Below are 24,975 nucleotides of genomic sequence, written 5' to 3' on the forward strand. Positions count from 1 at the left end.
AGAGTTCCACACACCAGAGTCCCACAGACCAGAGTTCCACAGACTAGAGAGTTCCACACACCAGAGAGTTCCACAGACTAGAGAGTTCCACAGACCAGAGAGTTTTACAAACCAGAGTTCCACAGACCTGAGTTTCACAGACCAGAGTTTCACAGATGAGAGTTCCACACACCAGAGTTCCACACACCAGAGTTCCACACACCAGAGTTCCACACACCAGAGTTCCACATGACGCTGTTTCAGGAGTCCAGCAGTGATGACCAGTTAAATCAGTGTTCAGTTAAGCTTTAGTGACGGGAGATTCCTACATCAGATTTGATTTTGGCGTCCGGATTTAAAGACCACAGTGTTTGTAAAAAGCAAAAACAAGAGGTGTAAAGTCTGGGGGTAAAATGGAAAGTGTAAAGTGGGGAGGGAAAGAAGTTTGTAGAAAAGAGGAAGTAAAAAGTTGTGAATACATAAAATTTAACAAAAGAAGATAGTGTAAAGTTTTTATAAAGTAGGTGGTGTAAACTTTTTAAGATGCAGAGGGGTTTACAGTTTTGAAGAAAAGGGGAGGTGTAAAGTTTGACAAAAGAAGAAAGTGTAAAGTTTGTAGAAAGTAGAAAATGTAAAGTTCTAAAGATGTAGGGGGTGTAACGTTATGAATTAGAAAATGTAAAGTTTCCTGTAAAGTAGGAAGTGTAGTTTGACAAAAGAAGAAAGTGTTAAGTTTGGAGGAAGTAGGAGGTGTAAAGTTTGGCAAAATAGGAAAGTTTAAAGTTTATTGAAAGTAGGAAATGTAAAGTTCTGAAGACAGAGGAGATGTAAAGTTTAACAAAAGAAGAAAGTGTAAAGTTTCTATAAAGTAGGTATTGTAAAGACGTAGGGGGTGTAAAGTTTGACCAGAAAACGAGTTAAGTTTGTAGACAGGAGGAAATGTAAAGTTCCAAGAAAATAGGGCATGTAAAGTTTGACAAAAGACGAAAGTGTAAAGTTTGGAGAAAGTAGGAAATGTAAAGTTCTGAAGAGGTAAAACGGTTTGTCAAAAATATTTGTAAATTTTGACAAAAGAAGAAAGTGTTAAGTGTGTAGAATGTAGGATATGTAAAGTTTATAGAAAATAGGAAAAGTAAAGTTCTGAAAAAGTAGAAAGTGTAAAATTTAACAAAAGAAGAAAGTTTCTATAAAATAGGAAATGTAAAATTTGAAGAAAGTAGAAATTGTAAAGTTCGACAAAAGAAGAAAATGTAAACTTTGTAAAAAGTAGAGAATGTAAAGTCCTTAAAGTGTAAAGTTTGTAGAAAGTGTAAAGTTTGTAGAAAATAGAAAGTGTAAAGCTTGTAGAAAATAGAAAGTGTAAAGCTTGTAGGAAGTGCAAAGATGGTAAGAAAGTAGGACATGTAAAGTTTGACCAAAGAAGAAGGTGTAAAGTTTATTGAAAGGAAAGAGAGGTGTACAGTTTGACAAAAGATGAAAATGTACAGTGTGTATGAAGTAGGAAGTGTAAAGCGCGGAGGAAGTGTAAAGTCTGAGGAAGTGTAAAGTTTGACGTTTGTTGCTAATGTGATTTCAGGCGAATCCTCACATTAACACGGCTCATGGTCACATGATCTCATACTGGGACGGCTGCTCTCACTACCTGATGTACCTGCTGATGGTGGCTGCTATAACGTGGGGGTAAACACACACACACACACTCTCTGTAAAGGTGTAGTTGACGTGGTGTGGTTGTAACCTTGTTTATATGTAGGGAGAGTTACCGGGTGATCGGGCTGTACTGGGTCGGATCGTTTATGATGCAGGTGGTGGTTTATGTTCCAGGCAGCGTGGTGGGTGAGTACAGCGCTAACCAACAACGCTGGAGAATAAACATCTGATCATTAGCGTTCAGATTAAGTTTACATACACTCAGGTTAAAGTCACTGAGTCATTTATTCTTCACACACATTTTACAACAAAAGTTCACAAACGTAAACATTAACAATGGGTCAGAAGTTTACATACACACAGCTGACTGGGCCTTTAATAGATTTAACTTTACAATTCTAATCCTAAACAAAATCCCAACTATAATCCTAATTCTAATCTTTATCCTAATCTTGAGTGTGTTTGTGTCTGTAGGGAAGTTCGGTGTTGAGCTGAATTCTCTCTTCCTGCTTCACTTGGTTTATGTGGGCGTGTCAGTGTGGACCTGCTTCAGAGTCTTCAACCAACCTCCAACATACACACACACACCGGCAACGGTGAGATACACACACACATACACACACACACACACATACATACATACACACACACATACATACCATTAACGTTGAGATACACACACACACCAACACACACACACATACAATCAACTGTGAGCTACACACACACACATCATCAATGGTGATATATATATATGTGTGTGTGTATATTATATATATATACTGTATATATATATACACACACATACACACACATATATACAGTATCTCACAAAAGTAAGTACACCCCTCACATTTCTGCAAATATTTCATTATATCTTTTCATGGGACGACACTATAGAAATTAATCTTCAGTGTACAGCTTGTATAGCAGTGTAGATTTACTGTCTTCTGAAAATAACTCAACACACAGCCATTAATGTCTAAATAGCTGCAACATAAGTGAGTACACCCCACAGTGAACATGTCCAAATTGTGCCCAAAGTGTCAATATTTTGTGTGACCACCATTATTATCCAGCACTGCCTTAACCCTCCTGGGCATGGAATTCACCAGAGCTGCACAGGTTGCTACTGGAATCCTCTTCCACTCCTCCATGATGACATCACGGAGCTGGTGGATGTTAGACACCTTGAACTCCTCCACCTTCCACTTGAGGATGCGCCACAGGTGCTCAATTGGGTTTAGTCCATCACCTTTACCTTCAGCTTCCTCAGCAAGGCAGTTGTCATCTTGGAGGTTGTGTTTGGGGTCGTTATCCTGTTGGAAAACTGACATGAGGCCCAGTTTTCGAAGGGAGGGGATCATGCTCTGTTTCAGAATGTCACAGTACATGTTGGAATTCATGTTTCCGAACTGCAGCTCCCCAGTGCCAGCAACACTCATGCAGCCCCAGACCATGATGCTACCACCACCATGCTTGTCTGTAGGCAAGAGACAGTTGTCTCGGTACTCCTCACCAGGGCGCCGCCACACATGCTGGACACCATCTGAGCCAAACAAGTTTATCTTGGTCTCGTCAGACCACAGGGCATTCCAGTAATCCATGTTCTTGGACTGCTTGTCTTCAGCAAACTGTTTGCGGGCTTTCTTGTGCGTCAGCTTCCTTCTGGGATGACGACCATGCAGATCGAGTTGATGCAGTGTGCGGCGTATGGTCTGAGCACTGACAGGCTGACCTCCCACGTCTTTAACCTGGACTCATCTTCTTTGGTCGACCCTGGCGAAGCCTGTTCCGAGTGGAACCTGTCCTGGAGAACCGCTGTATGACCTCGGCCACCGTGCTGTAGCTCAGTTACAGGGTGTTAGCGATCTTCTTATAGCCTAGGCCATCTTTGTGGAGAGCAACAACCAGTATGAGAGAATTGTACCCAAAACACCAAATTTAACAGCCCTGCTCCCCATTCACACCTGGGACCTTGACACATGACACCAGGGAGGGACAACGACACATTTGGGCACAATTTGGACATGTTCACTGTGGGGTGTACTCACTTATGTTAAGATAAGATAAGATAAGATAATCCTTTATTAGTCCCACAATGGGGAAATTCACATTGTTGCAGCAGCAAAGGGATAGTACAGCACTCAGTAAAAAAATAAAAATAGACGATAAAAAATAAAAAATAAAAATAGTACAATGTATAACAATAATAATAAAAAGTCAGAAAACTCTAAAAATATTTACAAATATTTACAATAACTGCACGTGAGAATATTGCACATTGTAATAGGGGGGAAAAAAATTGCACATTTTAATGAATAATAATTTAAAGTGTGTGTGTGATCTATCTGGAGCAGTGCTGGTTGTATAATCTAACAGCAGCAGGAAGGAAGGACCTGCGGTACCGCTCCTTCCCACATTTAGGGTGAAGCAGCCTGTCACTGAAGGAGCTGCCCAGTGCTGCCAGAGTCTCATGCATGGGGTGGGAATCATTCTCCAGCATGGATGCCAGCTTGGCTAACATCCTTCTGTCTCCCACCACCTGCACTGGGTCTAAGGGGCTCCCCAGGACAGAGCCGGCCCTCTTAATAAGTTTGTTCAGTCTCTTCCTGTCCGCTGTAGAGATGCTACTGCCCCAGCATACCACTCCGTAAAAGATGGCTGATGCCACCACTGTATCAAAGAAAGTCCTTAGGAGTGCCCCCCGCACTCCAAATGACCTCAGTCTCCTGAGTAGGTAGAGTCTGCTCTGACCTTTTTTATAAAGTGCGTTAGTGTTAACTGACCAGTCCAGTTTGTTGTTTAGATGAACACCCAGGTACTTATAAGAGTCCACTCTCTCAATGTCCATTCCTTGGATGTTCACTGGTGGCAAGGTGGATCTGCACCTGCGGAAATCCACCACCAGTTCTTTGGTCTTCCCCACGTTTAACTGGAGGTGGTTCTGCAGACACCAGTCCATGAAGTCCATGTTGCAGCTATTTAGACATTAATGGCTGTGTGTTGAGTTATTTTCAGAAGACAGTAAATCTACACTGCTATACAAGTTGTACACTGACTACTCTAAGTTATATCCAAGTCTCATTTCTATAGTGTTGATCCATGAAAAGATATAATAAAATATTTACAGAAATGTGAGGGGTGTACTTACTTTTGTGATACACTGTATATATAAAGTTCTATATTGCCTTTAAATTTTACCACCCCAATTAAAACTATAAATAAAATTGAGGGCAGTGATTGGATAATTGTCCTTCACCTGAATTCAATTACCACCAGTACAAAGGTGTTTGTGTATCTCACCGTTGCCGGTGTGTGTGTGTGTGTATATATCTCACAGTTGATTGTATGTGTGTGTATGTGTATCTCACCATTGTCGGTGTGTGTGTGTATCTCACAGTTTATTGTAGGTGTGTGTATCTCACCGTTAATGGTGTGTGTGTGTGTGTGTGTGTGTGTGTGTTATTGATCATTACTGCAGAATATTCAGCGTGAACAGAAGACGTCGATCCTCCAGAGGCCGCTGGATCTGTTCTTTATATTCGGGCTCCTGGCGGCATCAGTGTTCTCCATCTTCAGAGGTCTGGTGAGGAAACCCACGCTAATTATTCTCCAAATATTACGACTTTATTCTCTAAATTATTACGACTTTATTCTCTAAATTATTACGACTTTATTCTCTAAATTATTACGACTTTATTATTAAAATATTACGACTTTATCATTAAAATATTACGACTTTATCATTAAAATATTACGACTTTATCATTAAATTATTACGACTTTATCATTAAATTATTACGACTTTATCATTAAATTATTACGACTTTATCATTAAAATATTACGACTTTGTTATTAAAATATTACGACTTTATCATTAAAATATTACGACTTTATTATTAAATTATTACGACTTTATTATTAAATTATTACGACTTTATTATTAAATTATTACGACTTTATTATTAAATGATTACGACTTTATTATTAAATGATTACGACTTTATTATTAAATTATTACGACTTTATTATTAAATTATTTTGACTTTATTATTAAATGATTATGACTTTATTATTAAAATATTACGACTTTATTATTAAAATATTATGACTTTATTCTCTAAATTATTGCGACTTTATTCTCTAAATTATTACGACTTTATTCTCTACATTATTACGACTTTATTATTAAAATATTACGACTTTATCATTAAAATATTACGACTTTATCATTAAAATATTACGACTTTATTATTAAATTATTACGACTTTATTATTAAAATATTACGACTTTATTATTAAAATATTACGACTTTATTATTAAATTATTACGACTTTATCATTAAAATATTACGACTTTATCATTAAATTATTACGACTTTATCATTAAAAAATTACGACTTTATCATTAAATTATTACGACTTTATCATTAAAATATTACGACTTTGTTATTAAAATATTACGACTTTATCATTAAAATATTACGACTTTATTATTAAATTATTACGACTTTATTATTAAATTATTACGACTTTATTATTAAATGATTACGACTTTATTATTAAATGATTACGACTTTATTATTAAATTATTACGACTTTATTATTAAATTATTTTGACTTTATTATTAAATGATTATGACTTTATTATTAAAATATTACGACTTTATTATTAAAATATTATGACTTTATTCTCTAAATTATTACGACTTTATTCTCTAAATTATTACGACTTTATTCTCTACATTATTACGACTTTATTATTAAAATATTACGACTTTATCATTAAAATATTACGACTTTATCATTAAAATATTACGACTTTATTATTAAATTATTACGACTTTATTATTAAAATATTACGACTTTATTATTAAAATATTACGACTTTATTATTAAATTATTACGACTTTATTATTAAAATATTACGACTTTATTATTAAAATATTACGACTTTATTATTAAATTATTACAACTTTATTATTAAATTTTTATGACTTTATTATTAAATTATTACGACTTTATTATTAAAATATTACAACTTTATTATTAAAATATTACGACTTTATTATTAAAATATTACGACTTTATTAAATTATTACGACTTTATTATTAAATTATTACAACTTAATTATTGAAATATTACGACTTTATTATTAAAATATTACGACTTTATTCTCTAAATTATTACGACTTTATTAAATTATTACGACTTAATTATTGAAATATTACGACTTTATTATTAAAATATTACGACTTTATTCTCTAAATTATTACGACTTTATTAAATTATTACGACTTTATTATTAAAATATTACGACTTTATTATTAAATGATTACGACTTTATTATTAAATGATTACGACTTTATTATTAAATTATTACGACTTTATTATTAAATTATTTTGACTTTATTATTAAATGATTATGACTTTATTATTAAAATATTACGACTTTATTATTAAAATATTATGACTTTATTCTCTAAATTATTACGACTTTATTCTCTAAATTATTACGACTTTATTCTCTACATTATTACGACTTTATTATTAAAATATTACGACTTTATCATTAAAATATTACGACTTTATCATTAAAATATTACGACTTTATTATTAAATTATTACGACTTTATTATTAAAATATTACGACTTTATTATTAAAATATTACGACTTTATTATTAAATTATTACGACTTTATTATTAAAATATTACGACTTTATTATTAAAATATTACGACTTTATTATTAAATTATTACAACTTTATTATTAAATTTTTATGACTTTATTATTAAATTATTACGACTTTATTATTAAAATATTACAACTTTATTATTAAAATATTACGACTTTATTATTAAAATATTACGACTTTATTAAATTATTACGACTTTATTATTAAATTATTACAACTTAATTATTGAAATATTACGACTTTATTATTAAAATATTACGACTTTATTCTCTAAATTATTACGACTTTATTAAATTATTACGACTTAATTATTGAAATATTACGACTTTATTATTAAAATATTACGACTTTATTCTCTAAATTATTACGACTTTATTAAATTATTATGACTTTATTATTAAAATATTACGACTTTATTATTAAAATATTACGACTTTATTATTAAAATATTACGACTTTATTCTCTAAATTATTACGACTTTATTATTAAAATATTACGACTTTATTTTACGACTAAATATTACTTTATTCTCTAAAATATTCATACTTGTTTATCGGAGCAAAACAGTCCATGTTCATACACAGAGGGCCTGTAAAAAGATCCAAAATAAATACAGCAGATAAATAACACACACATATTTACAATCAGTAAGTGTTCCTTTATTCTCTAATTACGTGTGTGTGTGTGTGTGTGTGTGTGTGTAGGTGGTGCTGGACTGTTCTGCTGACTGGTGTCGTGATTACATACTGAATTATGAACCTTATCTCAAAGACCCCTCAGCGTACCCGACTGTACAGGTAGGTGTGTGTGTGTGTGTGTGTGTGTGTCGGGCCCTGTGTGTATTTATTTTAGGATCATGTGTTTGTAATACATTGGAAAACCACTAACACCAGTGTGTGTGTGTGTGTGTGTGTGTGTGTGTGTGTGTGTGTGTGTGTGTGTGTGTGTGTGTGTGTGTGTGTGTGTGACAGATGCTGGTGAACATGATGTACATCACTCCATGTTTGATGATGATGCTGTATGGACTGTTGGTGCCAGGATGTGATTGGCTGCCTGATCTGAGTCTGGTGCTCGCTGGTGCCATGGCCCAGGTAAACCAGTGTACACCACACCAGTATATACTACACCAGTACACACTAAACCAGTACACACTACACCATTATATACTACACCACTACATACTACACCAGTACACACTACACCATTATATACTACACCAGTACACACTACACCATTATATACTACACCAGTACACACTACACCATTATATACTACACCAGTACACAATACACCATTATATACTACACCACTACATACTACACCAGTACACACTACACCATTATATACTACACCAGTACACACTACACCATTATATACTACACCAGTACACACTACACCATTATATACTACACCAGTACACACTACACCATTATATACTACACCAGTACACACTACACCATTATATACTACACCAGTACACAATACACCATTATATACTACACCATTATATACTACACCACTACTTACTACACCAGTACACACTACACCGTTATATACTACACCAGTACACACTACACCATTATATACTACACCAGTACACACTACACCATTATATACTACACCAGTACACACTACACCATTATATACTACACCACTACATACTACACCATTATATACTACACCAGTACACACTACACCATTATATACTACACCAGTACACACTACACCATTATATACTACACCAGTACACAATACACCATTATATACTACACCACTACATACTACACCAGTACACACTACACCGATATATACTACACCATTATATACTACACCAGTAAACACTACACCATTATATACTACACCACTACATACTACACCATTATATACTACACCAGTACACACTACACCATTATATACTACACCAGTACACACTACACCATTATATACTACACCACTACATACTACACCAGTACACACTACACCATTATATACTACACCAGTACACACTACACCATTATATACTACACCACTACATACTACACCAGTACACACTACACCAGTACACACTGCACCATTATATACTACACCACTACATACTACACTACATACTACACCAGTACACACTACACCATTATATACTACACCAGTACACACTGCACCATTATATACTACACCAGTACACACTACACCATTATATGCGACACCAGTATATACTACACCATTATATACTACACCAGTACACACTACACCATTATATACTACACACTACACCAGTACACACTACACCATTATATACTACACCACTACATACACCAGTACACACTACACCATTATATACTACACCAGTACACACTACACCATTATATACTACACCATTATTTACACCAGTATACACTACACCAGTACACACTACACCGTTATACACTACACCAGTACACACCACACCAGTATATACTAGACCAGTACACACAACACCATTATATACACCAGTACACAATACACCAGTACACACTACACCGTTATACACTACACCAGTATATACTAGACCAGTACACACTACACCATTATATACACCAGTACACACTACACCATTATATACTACACCACTACATACTACACCACTACATACTACACCAGTACACACTACACCATTGTATACTACACCAGTACATACTACACCACTACATACTACACCAGTACACACTACACCATTGTATACTACACCAGTACACACTACACCATTATATACTACACCAGTACACACTACACCATTATATACTACACCAGTACACACTACACCATTGTATACTACACCAGTACACACTACACCATTATATACTACACCAGTACACACTACACCATTATATACTACACCAGTACACACTACACCATTGTATACTACACCAGTACACACTACACCATTATATACTACACCAGTACACAATACACCAGTACACACTACACCATTATATACTACACCAGTACACACTACAGCATTATATACTACACCAGTACACACTACACCATTATATACTACACCAGTACACACTACACCAGTATATAAAAACACCTTGACCATTTTGCCTGTTGCAACAGCGACCCCTGCTGTCTGGTTCGGGTGTCTGCATGAGTCTTAATAAAGAATAAAATAACGTGTTCCTCTGAACTCTGTCTGTATCCACCACTGCAGGATGGGAAGGAACAAGGGGGGGGAATTGGACATGTCTAAATAAAGTAAAATGCAGACGTTTATGTTGTTGTTTTATAATTAATTTCAGGCTCAGTTCTGTCACACCGGAGCGTCTCTACACACCCGGACCCCGGTCACCTACCGCGTCCCCTCCACTCACCTGATCCTCTTCTTCATCTCCAACCTTTCTTACGCTCTGATACCTCAAGCTGTGAGCCACCGCTGTATCAGCCAACCGGCCTTCTTCATCAGCAAAACCCAACCCAGCCGGAGCGACTGATCCCTCCACAGCGCCACCTTCAGGATTAATTACAGCGGTACCTTGAAACTGGACGTCGTTGAGTTTCGAGGTATTTTTCCCCATAAGGATGTTTGTGAAACCTGTTAATGCGTCCATGGTCCCGTGGAGCTGCAGATATTTTAGTCTCGTGTAAAATAATGAGGTTGTTTTTGACACTTAAACACTGAAAATAACACAAATATAATATAAACACACTGAAATACAATTACTAACAGTTACACATCAATAAAAATAAAAGCTGCACTTTAGTTTTACTTCTTTATTGTTTCCTGACGCTTCTTAATGGTGGAGATGCTCGATGTTGGAATATCGTATTCCCTTCAGCACCGGCGCATTCACATGAGAAGTGTTGAGTGTGTCTGTGAACAAAGCTTAGCGTGACTTACTGTACTAAAACAGCGAGTGAGGAATGTGATTAGTGGAGGAACTTATGAGCAGTAATAATGAAGAGAAGTTTAGTGCTCCTGTCTCCTTCTTTTACTACATTAAACCACGTTAAGCTTCATTTAGACTCTGGGAGAAGCTGATTCTGATTCTCACCATTTCTCAGAAGCTCGAGCTGTAACACAAGTTTAAAAGTGAAACAGGGAGGAGAATCCAGATAAACACAGATACATGTGGAGCTGTAACCCTGAAGTGCAAGATGCTTCTCGGATGATGCATTAAAGGAAGCAACACTGGTGACAAACACAAGGAACAGAGTCGCGCACCGTTAATGACGCATGCTTGGTTCCCAAGAACTGGTGGAAACGCGAGTCGGTTCTCTACAAAACACCCGAACAGAACCAGTTGAAGAACCAGAACCAGAACCAGGGTTCTTCTGGTGAAAAAGCGCTACCGGAGTAAAAGATCTGAGCAGCACGATTTCTTTAAGATCTCTTGATGTTTTACCAGAGTAAAAGATCACGCCAGACTCGCTGCATTCCAACAAATTTATTCTGTAAAAGTTTGGTGAATAAACAGGAAACAAAAACATGAAACATTATTGTGAATAAAGGCAGAAATGGCGGATCAGGAGGAGACAGAACCTCCGAGCGCTGAGCTAACACAGAGCACAGGTACAGGGTCAGGTACAGGTACAGGGTCAGGTACAGGTACAGGGTCAGGTACAGGGTCAGGTACAGGTACAGGATCAGGTACAGGTACAGGGTCAGGTACAGGTACAGGGTCAGGTACAGGTACAGGTACAGGGTCAGGTACAGGGTCAGGTACAGGTACAGGGTCAGGTACAGGGTCAGGTACAGGTACAGGGTCAGGTACAGGATCAGGTACAGGATCAGGTACAGGTACAGGGTCAGGTACAGGTACAGGGTCAGGTACAGGGTCAGGTACAGGTACAGGGTCAGGTACAGGATCAGGTACAGGGTCAGGTACAGGGTCAGGTACAGGGTCAGGTACAGGTACAGGGTCAGGTACAGGTACAGGGTCAGGTACAGGTACAGGATCAGGTACAGGGTCAGGTACAGGGTCAGGTACAGGTACAGGGTCAGGTACAGGTACAGGTACAGGGTCAGGTACAGGATCAGGTACAGGGTCAGGTACAGGTACAGGGTCAGGTACAGGTACAGGTACAGGGTCAGGTACAGGTACAGGGTCAGGTACAGGATCAGGTACAGGTACAGGGTCAGGTACAGGGTCAGGTACAGGTACAGGGTCAGGTACAGGTACAGGGTCAGGTACAGGATCAGGTACAGGTACAGGGTCAGGTACAGGGTCAGGTACAGGTACAGGGTCAGGTACAGGTACAGGGTCAGGTACAGGTACAGGGTCAGGTACAGGGTCAGGTACAGGTACAGGGTCAGGTACAGGGTCAGGTACAGGTACAGGGTCAGGTACAGGTACAGGGTCAGGTACAGGGTCAGGTACAGGGTCAGGTACAGGTACAGGGTCAGGTACAGGTACAGGGTCAGGTACAGGGTCAGGTACAGGTACAGGGTCAGGTACAGGTACAGGGTCAGGTACAGGGTCAGGTACAGGTACAGGGTCAGGTACAGGTACAGGGTCAGGTACAGGTACAGGAACAAAAATAAATAGAGTTTTTATTTCTATAAACACACAGAGAGGAAATCATCACGTCATGATCAGGAAACACGGAGCGCTAGCTCACATCGTACGAGCTCGTAACATCTCTCCCCGCTAACCCGCCCGGGCGAACACACCTAACGGAATGATTCTAGAGTACAGGATTAATACCACAGATACGCATGCTGCTAGCAAGCCTAGTGACACCCGAGCGCACCGACATCATCCAAACAAACGAGCGTTAACGTGTTAGCGCTAACCTTCGCTTCTTCTTTTACTCGTACGGTTGGCTAAAAACATCGCGGGTTCATACCGAGAGACGTATAAACACAGGGAAGTCGGTGCTAACAAAACAAACAGGAAGCAAACAGGAGGCTAAGCTAATTAGTAAACCAAGTCATAACAGGTCAGGCAAACAAAGATTCCAGCTATGTACCTTGCTAGTCAGCATGCTAGCAAAACAAATAGCTCCTAAGCTTGCTAAGTAGCAAGCCAGCTAATATGGTGCTAGCTATAATATGTGGGAGCTAGCAAAACACACAGCGAGATAGCTACATAGTAAGTAGAGTTATAAAGAAGCAGGTTAAGCTAATTAGCGAACCAGCTTGTATAAACGCAAGTGTTGGTGCTAACAAAACAGACAGTTAGCAAAATAGCTAGGTAGCAAACAGAGTTATATAGAAGCAGGTTAAGCTAATTTGGTTGCAAGCAAGAATCCAGCTACTTGCCATGCTAGTTAGCATGCTAGCAACACCAATAGCTCCTAAGCTTGCTAGGTAGCAAACCAGCTAATATGGTGCTAGTTATAATATATGGGCGCAAGCAAAACAGACAGCAAGATAGCAAGGTAAGTTGGTGCTAACAAAACAGACAGTTAGCAAGATAGCTACGTAACAAACAGGAGGCTAAGCTAATTAGCAAACCAGGTCATAAACAGGTCAGGCAAACAAGGATTCCAGTGACTTGCCGTGCTAGCCTAGAGCTAACAGCTATTTGGTAAGATAGCGAGGTATGAAAGATGACAGCGCAGGTTCCGGCTAGTTATTGTGCTAGCGAAACGGCTAGGTGGCGAGCTAGCTAGTTAGCTAAACCAGCTCGAACGAAAGGTGAAATAATACAGAGTTCAGGGGACTCGGGGACGTGGGTTCGAACCTAGCCCGGCGTCCTCAGGGAGCCCTGCGATCAGTAGGATCAGAATGCTAATGACTGTTTATTTGTATCTGTAACTAGCCAGTTAGCACAATAGCTAGTTAGCACAGCGCACAGCGACCGAGCATCATGCTGCCTACCGCCGGAAGTTAGCAAAGCGACCGTTTACGCTACGATTGGCTGACCGGTCGGTCGAAAGGTCAGGGTTCAGGGGGAAGAGAGAGTCGGACTCGTACGGGCGCACGCTCCAGCTAACGGCTAGGACATCACGCTAATACGCTAATAAGATGAGCTTTGTTTAAAGGTGAATTAAGCAGCGCGTCGCGCCGACCGCGCCCACGCCGACCACGCCCGGACTCGCTGGCTCCGTCCAGTCCTCGGATCTAACCTCAGGTCTCTCGGCGGCGGCGGCGGCGACGATGATGCGGATTCATGGATCGATAATTTACAGATTTGTGAATTTTAACGTTTCCGACTAGCATGACACAAGAAACCGCCGCGGACGGCCGGACGTCCTTCAGGATCTAGTGCTCCTCCCGCAGCAACTGGTTCTGCTGGGACACAAAACACAAACCAACACTAAACTGGTCAGCGATAAGAAATCAATCGGAGCTAACTGGTTTACTTCTTTATTTGTTAAGGACAGCCTGCCCTCTAGTGGTCATTCTACACAACACAAGCACAGTTCACATTATACACTATAGTGCCAAAAGTATTCGCTCGTCTCCCTTCACACACACATGATCCTGAGTGACTCCCATTCTTAATCTATAGGGTTTAATATGATGTCGCCACCCTTTGCAGCTATAACAGCTTCAACTCCTCTGGGAAGGCTTTCCACAAGGTTTAGGAGTGTGTTTATGGGAATTTTTGACCGTTCTTCCAGAAGCGCATTTGTGAGGTCAGACGCTGATGTTGGACGAGAAGGCCCGGCTCACAGTCTCCGCTCTAATTCATCCCAAAGGTGTTCTATCAGTCAAGTTCTAGTCGAGTTCTTCCACACCAAACTGGCTCGTCCACGTCTTTATGGAGCTTGTGCTTCGTGCACTGGTGCGCACTCATGTTGGAACAGGAAGGGGCCATCCCCAAACTGTTCCCACAAAGTTGTCCAGAATCTCTTGGTACGCTGAAGCATTAAGAGTTCCTCTCACTGGAACTAAGGGGCCGAACTCCTGAAGAACACCCCCACACCATAATCCCCCCTCCACCACACTTCACACTCGGCACGATACAGTCAGACAGGTACCGTTCTCCTGGTGACCACCAAACCCAGACTCGTCCATCAGAAGCGTGATCCGTCACTCCAGAGAACACGTCTGCACTGCTCTAGAGTCCGGTGGCGGCGTTCTTTACACCACTGCATTGTGCTCGGTGATGTGAGGCTTGGATACAGCTGGAGACCCGTTCCATGAAGCTCTACACTCTGTTCCTGAGCTCATCTGAAGGCCACATGAAGTTTGGAGCTCTGTAGTGATGGACTCTGCAGAAAGTTGGTGACCTCTGTGCACTATGTTCCTCAGCATCCGCTGACCCGCTCTGTCATTTTACCTGGTAACACTTGGTGGCTGAGTTGCTGTCGTTCCCAATCGCTTCCACTTTGTTATACCAGCACTGACAGTCGACTGTGGAATATTTAGTAGTGAGGAAATTTCACCACTGGACTTGTTGCACAGGTGGCATCACGGTACCACACTGGAATTCACTGAGCTCCTGAGAGCGACCCGTTCTTTCACTAATGTGTGTAGAAGCGTCTGCATGCCGAGGTGCTCGGTTTTATACACCTGTGACCATGGAAGTGATCGGAACACCTGAACTCAGTGATCTGGATGGGGGAGTGAATACTTTTGGCAGTATAGTGTATGTCCATATAAATAAATCAATCGAAGTTAAACGTGTGTTTACCCCCGGACACGACTTCTTGTCTGAGTTCTGGATGTCGCTGTCGTCGTCTCTCTTCTCTTCATCTTCTTTGCCGTCTTTCTCCTCTTCCTCGTCCCCCGAGCACTTCCTGGAGAGCTTGGGCGACTTCTGGAACGATCACATATCATCAGAAATCAGAAAGTTCAGAAAATATAGGGACAGTAGGAAATGTAAATATAGACAGACGGCAACATTATTTATTTGTTTTAATGTCAGAAGGGAGTGGACCACAGGCAGGCTGATCTAGCACCTGCACTCTCTTATTACAAAGCTACTCTGTAACACAGCATCAAATTATTATTGTAATGTTTATAACTAATACCTGTTGTTTTCTTATTTGAATTTTACTCACTGTCCCAACTTTTTTGGATCTAAAATAAACACAGAATCCTGGACCAGATATATAATGTACAGTGTATCACAAAAGTGAGTACACCCCTCACATTTCTGCAGATATTTAAGTATATCTTTTCATGGGACAACACTGACAAAATGACACTTTGACACAATGAAAAGTAGTCTGTGTGCAGCTTATATAACAGTGTAAATTTATTCTTCCCTCAAAATAACTCAATATACAGCCATTAATGTCTAAACCACCGGCAACAAAAGTGAGTACACCCCTTAGTGAAAGTTCCTGAAGTGTCAATATTTTGTGTGGCCACCATTATTTCCCAGAACTGCCTTAACTCTCCTGGGTATGGAGTTTACCAGAGCTTCACAGGTTGCCACTGGAATGCTTTTCCACTCCTCCATGACGACATCATGGAGCTGGCGGATATTCGAGACTTTGCGCTCCTCCACCTTCCGCTTGAGGATGCCCCAAAGATGTTCTATTGGGTTTAGGTCTGGAGACATGCTTGGCCAGTCCATCACCTTTACCCTCAGCCTCTTCAATAAAGCAGTGGTCATCTTATAGGTGTGTTTGGGGTCATTATCATGCTGGAACACTGCCCTGCGACCCAGTTTCCGGAGGGAGGGGATCATGCTCTGCTTCAGTATTTCACAGTTCATATTGGAGTTCATGTGTCCCTCAATGAAATGTAACTCCCCAACACCTGCAGCACTCATGCAGCCCCAGACCATGGCATTCCCACCACCATGCTTGACTGTAGGCATGACACACTTATCTTTGTACTCCTCACCTGATTGCCGCCACACATGCTTGAGACCATCTGAACCAAACAAATTAATCTTGGTCTCATCAGACCATAGGACAAGGTTCCAGTAATCCATGTCCTTTGTTGACATGTCTTCAGCAAACTGTTTGCGGGCTTTCTTGTGTAGAGACTTCAGAAGAGGCTTCCTTCTGGGGTGACAGCCATGCAGACCAATTTGATGTAGTGTGCGGCGTATGGTCTGAGCACTGACAGGCTGACCCCCCACCTTTTCAATCTCTGCAGCAATGCTGACAGCACTCCTGCGCCTATCTTTCAAAGACAGCAGTTGGATGTGACGCTGAGCACGTGCACTCAGCTTCTTTGGACGACCAACGCGAGGTCTGTTCTGAGTGGACCCTGCTCTTTTAAAACGCTGGATGATCTTGGCCACTGTGCTGCAGCTCAGTTTCAGGGTGTTGGCAATCTTCTTGTAGCCTTGGCCATCTTCATGTAGCGCAACAATTCGTCTTTTAAGATCCTCAGAGAGTTCTTTGCCATGAGGTGCCATGTTGGAACTTTCAGTGACCAGTATGAGAGAGTGTGAGAGCTGTACTACTAAATTGAACACACCTGCTCCCTATGCACACCTGAGACCTAGTAACACTAACAAATCACATGACATTTTGGAGGGAAAATGACAAGCAGTGCTCAATTTGGACATTTAGGGGTGTAGTCTCTTAGGGGTGTACTCACTTTTGTTGCCGGTGGTTTAGACATTAATGGCTGTATATTGAGTTATTTTGAGGGAAGAATAAATTTACACTGTTATATAAGCTGCACACAGACTACTTTTCATTGTGTCAAAGTGTCATTTTGTCAGTGTTGTCCCATGAAAAGATATACTTAAATATCTGCAGAAATGTGAGGGGTGTACTCACTTTTGTGATACACTGTAAGTGATACCTGTGTACCTTTATAGTCATCACACCTGAACAGAACCCCGGGGACACACACTATATGGCCAAAAGTATCGTGAGCATGTCAGGCGCCCTATTTCAAAAATAAAGTGTATTAATACAGAGTGACCCTCTGTGTGACCTTTTGGGCTAGAACAACAGCCGCTCTTCTGAGAAGCTTCTTCACAAGACTCTGAAGTACGTCAGAGTATGGGAATTTGTGCCCACTCAGTCAAAAGATGACAGCATTGTGTAGAAGATGAACTGGCTGCTCAGTGTCGCCTCCTAGGTTCCATTCCTGCCTCGCACCCTGAGTTTCTGGTGTGGCTCTGACCCGGATCAGGCATATAATCGAAAGGTCTGATGCAGAGTATCTAAACCCCCCCCCCCATCCCAAAAAATGGTACCATCCACTCCTACAGTCAATGGGCATCGAAATGCAGGAATGCTGGAGCTTGTTGCTAGGCAACAGTTGTTGCTATGTGGAGACAGGAGTGTGTCACTGGGCGCAAGAAACCCTAACACACACACACACACACACTTGGTATCAACATCATTTTCCAGTATTTTGTCCAGCACCAGGTGTGTGTCCTTAGAGAATCATCTCAAGGTCATGAGACATTAACCACAAGACCCATGTAAACCACAGTGGGACCAGATTGCCGTCGTCTGTGTTGCTTGGGTGGCGGTAAAAATCACAGACGAAATGTACACTATTATACAGGGCGACACACAGGCCACGCCCGTCCCTCAGGTGAGCCAGAGACGAGCTCGGATCTATGTTCCTGTCTCAGATTAACCCACCGACCTCCGGGAGGGGTTACCACCGACCTAAAGGTGAGCGCCACTATTCCTTTTAGAACATTTAGCCCCGCCCATTTATCCAGGTGAGCTGCTCCGCCCGATTCGTGCCGCTACGGTCCGTACCTTCGATGACGTGGTCTTTTTCCTCTTGGATCCGACCTTCTCGCCCTTCACCTCCTCCTCCTTCTCCTCGCCGGCGGAGTCGCCCTCCTCGCGTTCACTGCTGCCATCGGCGGCGTCGCCTCCGTCACCCTCCGACCAGCTCTGCTGCTGCACGCTCTACACACACACACACACACACACACACACACCTGATCAGGGCGAGCATGTTAGCTAGAGCTATAAAAACCACCAGAAAATCAGGAGAGGTGAGGTTCGTACCCAGTCTCCAGAATCCTGGAGTTCAGCACCACCAACTCTACCTGCTGCATGACCATGTTGCCCTTTATATACACTGGGCGTTCACACACAGACAAGCATAGACATAGGTCCTAGCTCCTGCGCGAGTGGGAGGGGGGTCACAAGGAACTTAGCGTGTCTCTCCATACGCGATACAGCTCTCAGATCGGTCACATGTCAGAGAGGGCGTGTTCCTTATCGGGCGACCCCACTACACCTCAGTCATGTGAAGCTGGTACAGGGTCACCAGGTTACAAATTAGCTCCGCCCCTTTCTCAGATGTGCCACATCTGTACTTCCTGAGTTGGAATCTTAGCACTGCGGCCGGTCGGCTGGGCGCCCCTTAGTGCCAACAGGAGACAAAATCGGTCGCTAGCCTGCTGGGTGGGAAAAAATGGGACTAAAAAGTGGGCCGGGTCTTCGAGAACCTGTGTAAGGACCCTGTGGTGGAGATCAGCGTGTGACTCTCCATGTGCAAGACCGACCTCATGTACCGATCCACCAAAGTACGGGGGGATAAGAAGGGGTCACGTTGGAGGGCGGGCGTGTCAGGAGAATATACCCTCAGGGTCTCCAGCAGAGGAAGAGGAACTGGCTACGACTAAACTGGGAGAAAACTGTACAAGACCAAGACCTGAACGGCGCCCTCACCTGGTAGCCGGTGAATTTGACCCCGGGGTTGTTCTCGATCTCCCACAGTCCCTCGTTGAAGCCTTTCCTCTTGTTGGACTTGCCGAACTTCTCTTTGTACTCTTTGTAGGGCAGCAGGTCTTTAGGACCCAGGAACGCACTGCAGGAGACAAACAAGCATGACCAAAAGTATGTGGACGCCTGACTGTGACCGTGTCGGACGTCCCATTTAAATAAAACATAATGTATTAAAACAGCGTGACGTCTGTGTGATATGTTCTGAGAAGCTTCTCACAAGACCTTATACTATAAGTGTGTCTGTGTGTGGGAATTTGTGCCCCTTCTGATGGATCTGTCGGTGTTCCGGTTCATCCCAGAGCTGCTGAGTGGGGCTGAGGTCAGGGCTCTGTGCAGGACGCTGGAGTTACTTGGTTTTTAAACCGAGCTTTTCTTTATGTCTTTATAGAGCTTACAGGGCCTTCCCTAAACTGCTGCTGCAAAGTCGGAGGCATATCATTTATTTTATATGATTGATTTATTACACCTGTTAGTAATACAGTGCCAATATCCAATCAGAACAGAGCACACAGTGTTAATATCCAATCAGAACAGAGCACACAGTGTTAATATCCAATCAGAACAGAGCATACAGTGCCAATATCCAATCAGAACAGAGCACACAGTGCCAATATCCAATCAGAACAGAGCATACAGTGCCAATATCCAATCAGAACAGAGCACACAGTGTAATGTTCAATCAGAACAGAGCACACAGTGCCAATATCCAATCAGAACAGAGCATACAGTGTCAATATCCAATCAGAACAGAGCACACAGTGTCAATATCCAATCAGAACAGAGCACAGTGTCAATATCCAATCAGAACAGGGCACACAGTGCCAATATCCAATCAGAATAGAGCACAGTGTCAATATCCAATCAGAACAGAGCAGTGTCAATATCCAATCAGAACAGAGCACACAGTGTTAATGTCCAATCAGAACAGAGCACACAGTGCCCATATCCAATCAGAACAGAGCATACAGTGTTAACATCCAATCAGAACAGAGCATACAGTGCCAATATCCAATCAGAACAGAGCATACAGTGCCAATATCCAATCAGAACAGAGCACAGTGTCAATATCCAATCAGAATAGAGCACAGTGTTAATATCCAATCAGAATAGAGCACACAGTGCCAATATCCAATCAGAATAGAGCACACAGTGCCAATATCCAATCAGAATAGAGCACACAGTGCCAATATCCAATCAGAATAGAGCATACCTTGCCAATATCCATTATATATATATATGATTGATATATTACACCTGTTAGTAATTGTTACAGCTGAAACACATAAATTCAGTCATTAGAAGGGGCGTCCTAATACTTTTGGCCACACTCTCAGATTCCATCACTCTGAAAAGACCTGAATTACCCCCCACCCCCACTCACACTACACAATCCACCAAATCCACCTACCGGCATGGTTTAAGAGGTGGAGAATATATAAAAACGTCACACAGAAAGTAATAGAGTGCAGGACTGAACCCGGGTCTGTGGAGCTGCGAGGTTCCCTTACTCCCAAATGGGGGTGGTTCGAGGTAACAAATCCACCTTCTGCATGTTTTGGGAGGTGAAATTAAAGTCAATTACAGAAGAACTCAATTTGAACCAAGGCGTCAACACTACACTACACGGACAAAAGTATGTGGACGCCCCTTCTAATGACTGAATTCATGATTTTCAGCCACAGCAGCTACTAACAGGTGTTATAAATCGATCATATAAAGGAAATTACATGCAGCAACAGTTTAGGGAAGGTCCTTTCCTAATCCAGAATAAAGAAAAGCTCGGTTTAACAAACAAGAAGCTCCAGTGTCCTGCACAGAGCCCTGACCTTAGCAGCACTCAACAGCTCTGGGATGAACCGGAACACCGACAGATCCATCAGAAGGGGCACAAATTTCCACAGACGCACTCCAAAGTCTCGTGAGAAGCTTCTCAGAACAGATCACATCGAGGGCGCTTTTGTCATTTTAATACCGCTTTAATACCGTTTTTGAAATGAGACGTCCAACACGCTCACGATCAGATGTCCAAATACTTTTGGATATATAGAGTAAATGAATGATTAAATTAGCAACACACACACACACACACACACACACACACACACTTACGTCTCATGGGTGCCGAAGAAGAAAATGGGGTATTTATTAGCTGGTGGCTTCACCGCCCCCTCTGGTAGCTCATCAATCTGCAGCCAATCAGAAAAAAACAACAGAAAAGTTACTAATAACCAATCAGAACAGAGCATATATTACTAATAACCAATCAGAACAGAGCATATATTATCATTAACCAATCAGAACAGAGCATATATTACCATTAACCAATCAGAACAGAGCATATATTATCATTAACCAATCAGAACAGAGCATATATTATCATTAACCAATCAGAACAGAGCATATATTATCATTAACCAATCAGAACAGAGCATATATTACCATTAACCAATCAGAACAGAGCATATATTATCATTAACCAATCAGAACAGAGCATATATTATCATTAACTAATCAGAACAGAGCATATATTACCATTAACCAACCAGAACAGAGCATATATTATCATTAACCAATCAGAACAGAGCATATATTATCATTAACCAATCAGAACAGAGCATATATTACCATTAACCAATCAGAACAGAGCATATATTATCATTAACCAATCAGAACAGAGCATATATTATCATTAACCAACCAGAACAGAGCATATATTACCATTAACCAATCAGAACAGAGCATATATTACCATTAACCAATCAGAACAGAGCATATATTATCATTAACCAATCAGAACAGAGCATATATTACCATTAACCAATCAGAACAGAGCATATATTATCATTAACCAATCAGAACAGAGCATATATTACCATTAACCAATCAGAACAGAGCATATATTACCATTAACCAATCAGAACAGAGCATATATTACCATTAACCAATCAGAACAGAGCATACAGTGTCAATATCCAATCAGAACAGAGCATATATTACCATTAACCAATCAGAACAGAGCATACAGTGTCAATATCCAATCAGAACAGAGCATATATTACCATTAAGCAACCAGAATGCGTGATTACTAATAACCAATCAGATCAGAGCACAGATTATTATTATTAAATACATATATTGCTATTAACAGAGCACATATTATCAACAGCCAATTAAAATAGAGCATTCCTTATCACTAACCAGTTGTAGCTAATGCTAATCTAGCTGTGGATAATGCTAACCCTGCTGCAGCTAATGCTAACCCAGTTGAAGCTAATGGTTATCCTGCTGTAGCCAATGCTAATCCTGCTGTAGCTAATGCTAACCCAGTTGTAGCTAATGGGAATTCTGCTGTAGCTAATGCTAATCCTGCTGTGGATAATAGTATTCCAGTTGTAACTAATGCTAATCCTGCTGTAGCTAATGCTAATCCTGCTGTAGCTAATGCTAATCCTGTTGTGGATAATGCTAATCCAGTTGTAGCTAATTCAGCCAGTGTAATGCTGTTTATCATTTCTGGAATTGTATTATAAGAATTGTACTTATTATTGTTGTTATATTTGTTTATTTACTCATTTATTAACATTATTATTATTGTCATTATTTATTTGCACATTAATTATTGTTTATTTTCCTCCCAATTTAGTCATATCCAATTCCCCCTCTAATGCTGCAGACCTCCAGTCCTGACCGAGGCGTGTCATGTGACTAACACACGCCCCCTCCGACACACGTGCAGCACCGACCGCTTCTTTTCACCTGCACCGGGGTTCATACGGAGAGCCGTATCGCGCACGGAGAGTCACGCACTGACCTCCGTTATCCCCCGTCTGTGTGTAGTGCAGCACCATCGATCAGCCAGCAGGGGGCGTAACCGCAGCAGTTCCACCCTCAAACAAGCTGAGTCTTGTGTGTACAGGCAGCCGAGATTCGAACTCATCAGCTTGTGATGTTTACATAATATTGTTATTATGAATCATGTTATATAATATTTAATATCTATTATTATTATTTATATATTTATTATATTATATATTATTAATCTATCTATCGTTTCCTGCATGTGATACCATTCAGGTCTCTGGTACACAGGGGGGCGTGTCGGTCACGTTATGTACCCTGCAGCGGGTCTCAGGAGGCACCTGGCGCCCCTCTAATGCTGCCTGTGTGGGGAGTCGGTACGGACACGAGTCTAAAAGCACCAGGACTGTGGGGATTTAGTACCATAAAGTAAAAATAAATAAATAAATAAATGAAAGAGGAGCAGAAATAATGTGATATAAGATAATCGTGATATAAACGGTACACGGTGTATCGATACGATCTGATGAATCGATATATTGAACGAGAATGAAGCTCCGAGGCGCAGCGAGCACACGGGCGGTAAAGAGATCAGAAAAACACGCGCACATCAAACGCGAGGATCAAACGAAGCCGAAAGCGAAACGAGCGCCGAATTGGTTTGATCTCGCGGTGCGGCGGCCTCGGCGCGAGGAGCAGCGGGGCGTCGTGCTGCACCGTCCCCGCCACAGAGCGCTCGAGCGGCGGCGGCGGCGCGTACTCACCCTCGCGGGCCAGTGCGGGTATCCCTTCATTTTGGCGAACACCAGGTCTCCTGCTTTATAGTCGCGGGGCCGCGGGCGAGCCATGATGCTCCTGTAGATCCCCCCAAATAACCTGATAATCACCCCAGAATACACTCCAGTCACGGAAACACCAGGTCCACGCGCGCACACAACAGTCCCACCATCAATAACGGAAAAAAAAGGCCCGGGAAAAAAGAAACCACCCCCCCAAACACACACACACACACACACACACACACACCGAGCACCGCCGCGTCCCTCCTCCCGGTACACCCACCCAAAATCTCTATCAAGGTCACGCGGGCAGGAAGCGCGTTCACATCCGAACCGATCAGAACCGGGGAATCTGAAACCGAAAATGACGTGTTTGCGCGCGCAAACACACACACAGAAGCACTTTGTAGTTCTACAATTACTGACTGTAGTCCATCTGTTTCTCTACCACAGAGCAGGTATTATTTAGGTGCTGGATGATTCTCAGCACTGCAGTGACACTGACATGGTGGTGGTGT

General features: G+C 41.3%; 2 protein-coding genes across 3 annotated transcripts in view; one reads left to right on the forward strand and one right to left on the reverse strand.

Moving 5' to 3' along the window:
• LOC134323474 (transmembrane 6 superfamily member 1-like) overlaps positions 1 to 10,971 on the forward strand; it is a 12,738-nt gene extending 1,767 nt beyond the window's left edge. Inside the window, exons 4-10 of the mRNA XM_063004999.1 lie at positions 1,556 to 1,659; positions 1,733 to 1,815; positions 2,104 to 2,225; positions 5,114 to 5,218; positions 8,036 to 8,128; positions 8,303 to 8,422; positions 10,610 to 10,971. Of these exons, the coding sequence (XP_062861069.1) occupies positions 1,556 to 1,659; positions 1,733 to 1,815; positions 2,104 to 2,225; positions 5,114 to 5,218; positions 8,036 to 8,128; positions 8,303 to 8,422; positions 10,610 to 10,801 (819 nt within the window). The 3' untranslated portion in view covers positions 10,802 to 10,971. The remainder of the gene's footprint in view (positions 1 to 1,555; positions 1,660 to 1,732; positions 1,816 to 2,103; positions 2,226 to 5,113; positions 5,219 to 8,035; positions 8,129 to 8,302; positions 8,423 to 10,609) is intronic.
• A 1,800-nt stretch (positions 10,972 to 12,771) lies between these two features.
• hdgfl3 (HDGF like 3) lies at positions 12,772 to 24,714 on the reverse strand. 2 transcript variants are annotated; one of them, XM_063004670.1, is made up of 6 exons: positions 24,443 to 24,714; positions 21,990 to 22,066; positions 19,824 to 19,962; positions 18,897 to 19,052; positions 15,896 to 16,021; positions 12,772 to 14,544 (listed from the first exon to the last, which is right to left on the reverse strand). In XM_063004670.1, exons 1-6 carry the CDS (start codon positions 24,524 to 24,526, stop codon positions 14,518 to 14,520), a joined length of 609 nt encoding a protein of 202 aa, XP_062860740.1. In that variant the 5' UTR covers positions 24,527 to 24,714; the 3' UTR covers positions 12,772 to 14,517. The 2 variants fall into 2 exon arrangements, with proteins under 2 accessions (XP_062860740.1, XP_062860739.1); XM_063004669.1 differs by having other exon boundaries at positions 12,772 to 14,547.
• Between the last annotated feature and the right edge of the window lie 261 nt (positions 24,715 to 24,975).

This window comes from Trichomycterus rosablanca, chromosome 11 (genome assembly GCF_030014385.1).
Source record: "Trichomycterus rosablanca isolate fTriRos1 chromosome 11, fTriRos1.hap1, whole genome shotgun sequence".
Lineage (NCBI taxonomy): Eukaryota > Metazoa > Chordata > Actinopteri > Siluriformes > Trichomycteridae > Trichomycterus > Trichomycterus rosablanca.

Excerpts from the sequence above, each read along its gene's own strand:
- hdgfl3 (XM_063004669.1), bottom strand. The coding sequence starts at position 24,526 with ATGGCTCGCCCGCGGCCCCGCGACTATAAAGCAGGAGACCTGGTGTTC. Across the intron at positions 19,963-21,989 it reads TTCTTCGGCACCCATGAGAC|TGCGTTCCTGGGTCCTAAAG; the intron begins GTAAGTGTGTGT and ends TGTCTCCTGCAG. Across the intron at positions 16,022-18,896 it reads AAAAGACCACGTCATCGAAG|AAGTCGCCCAAGCTCTCCAG; the intron begins GTACGGACCGTA and ends TGATCGTTCCAG.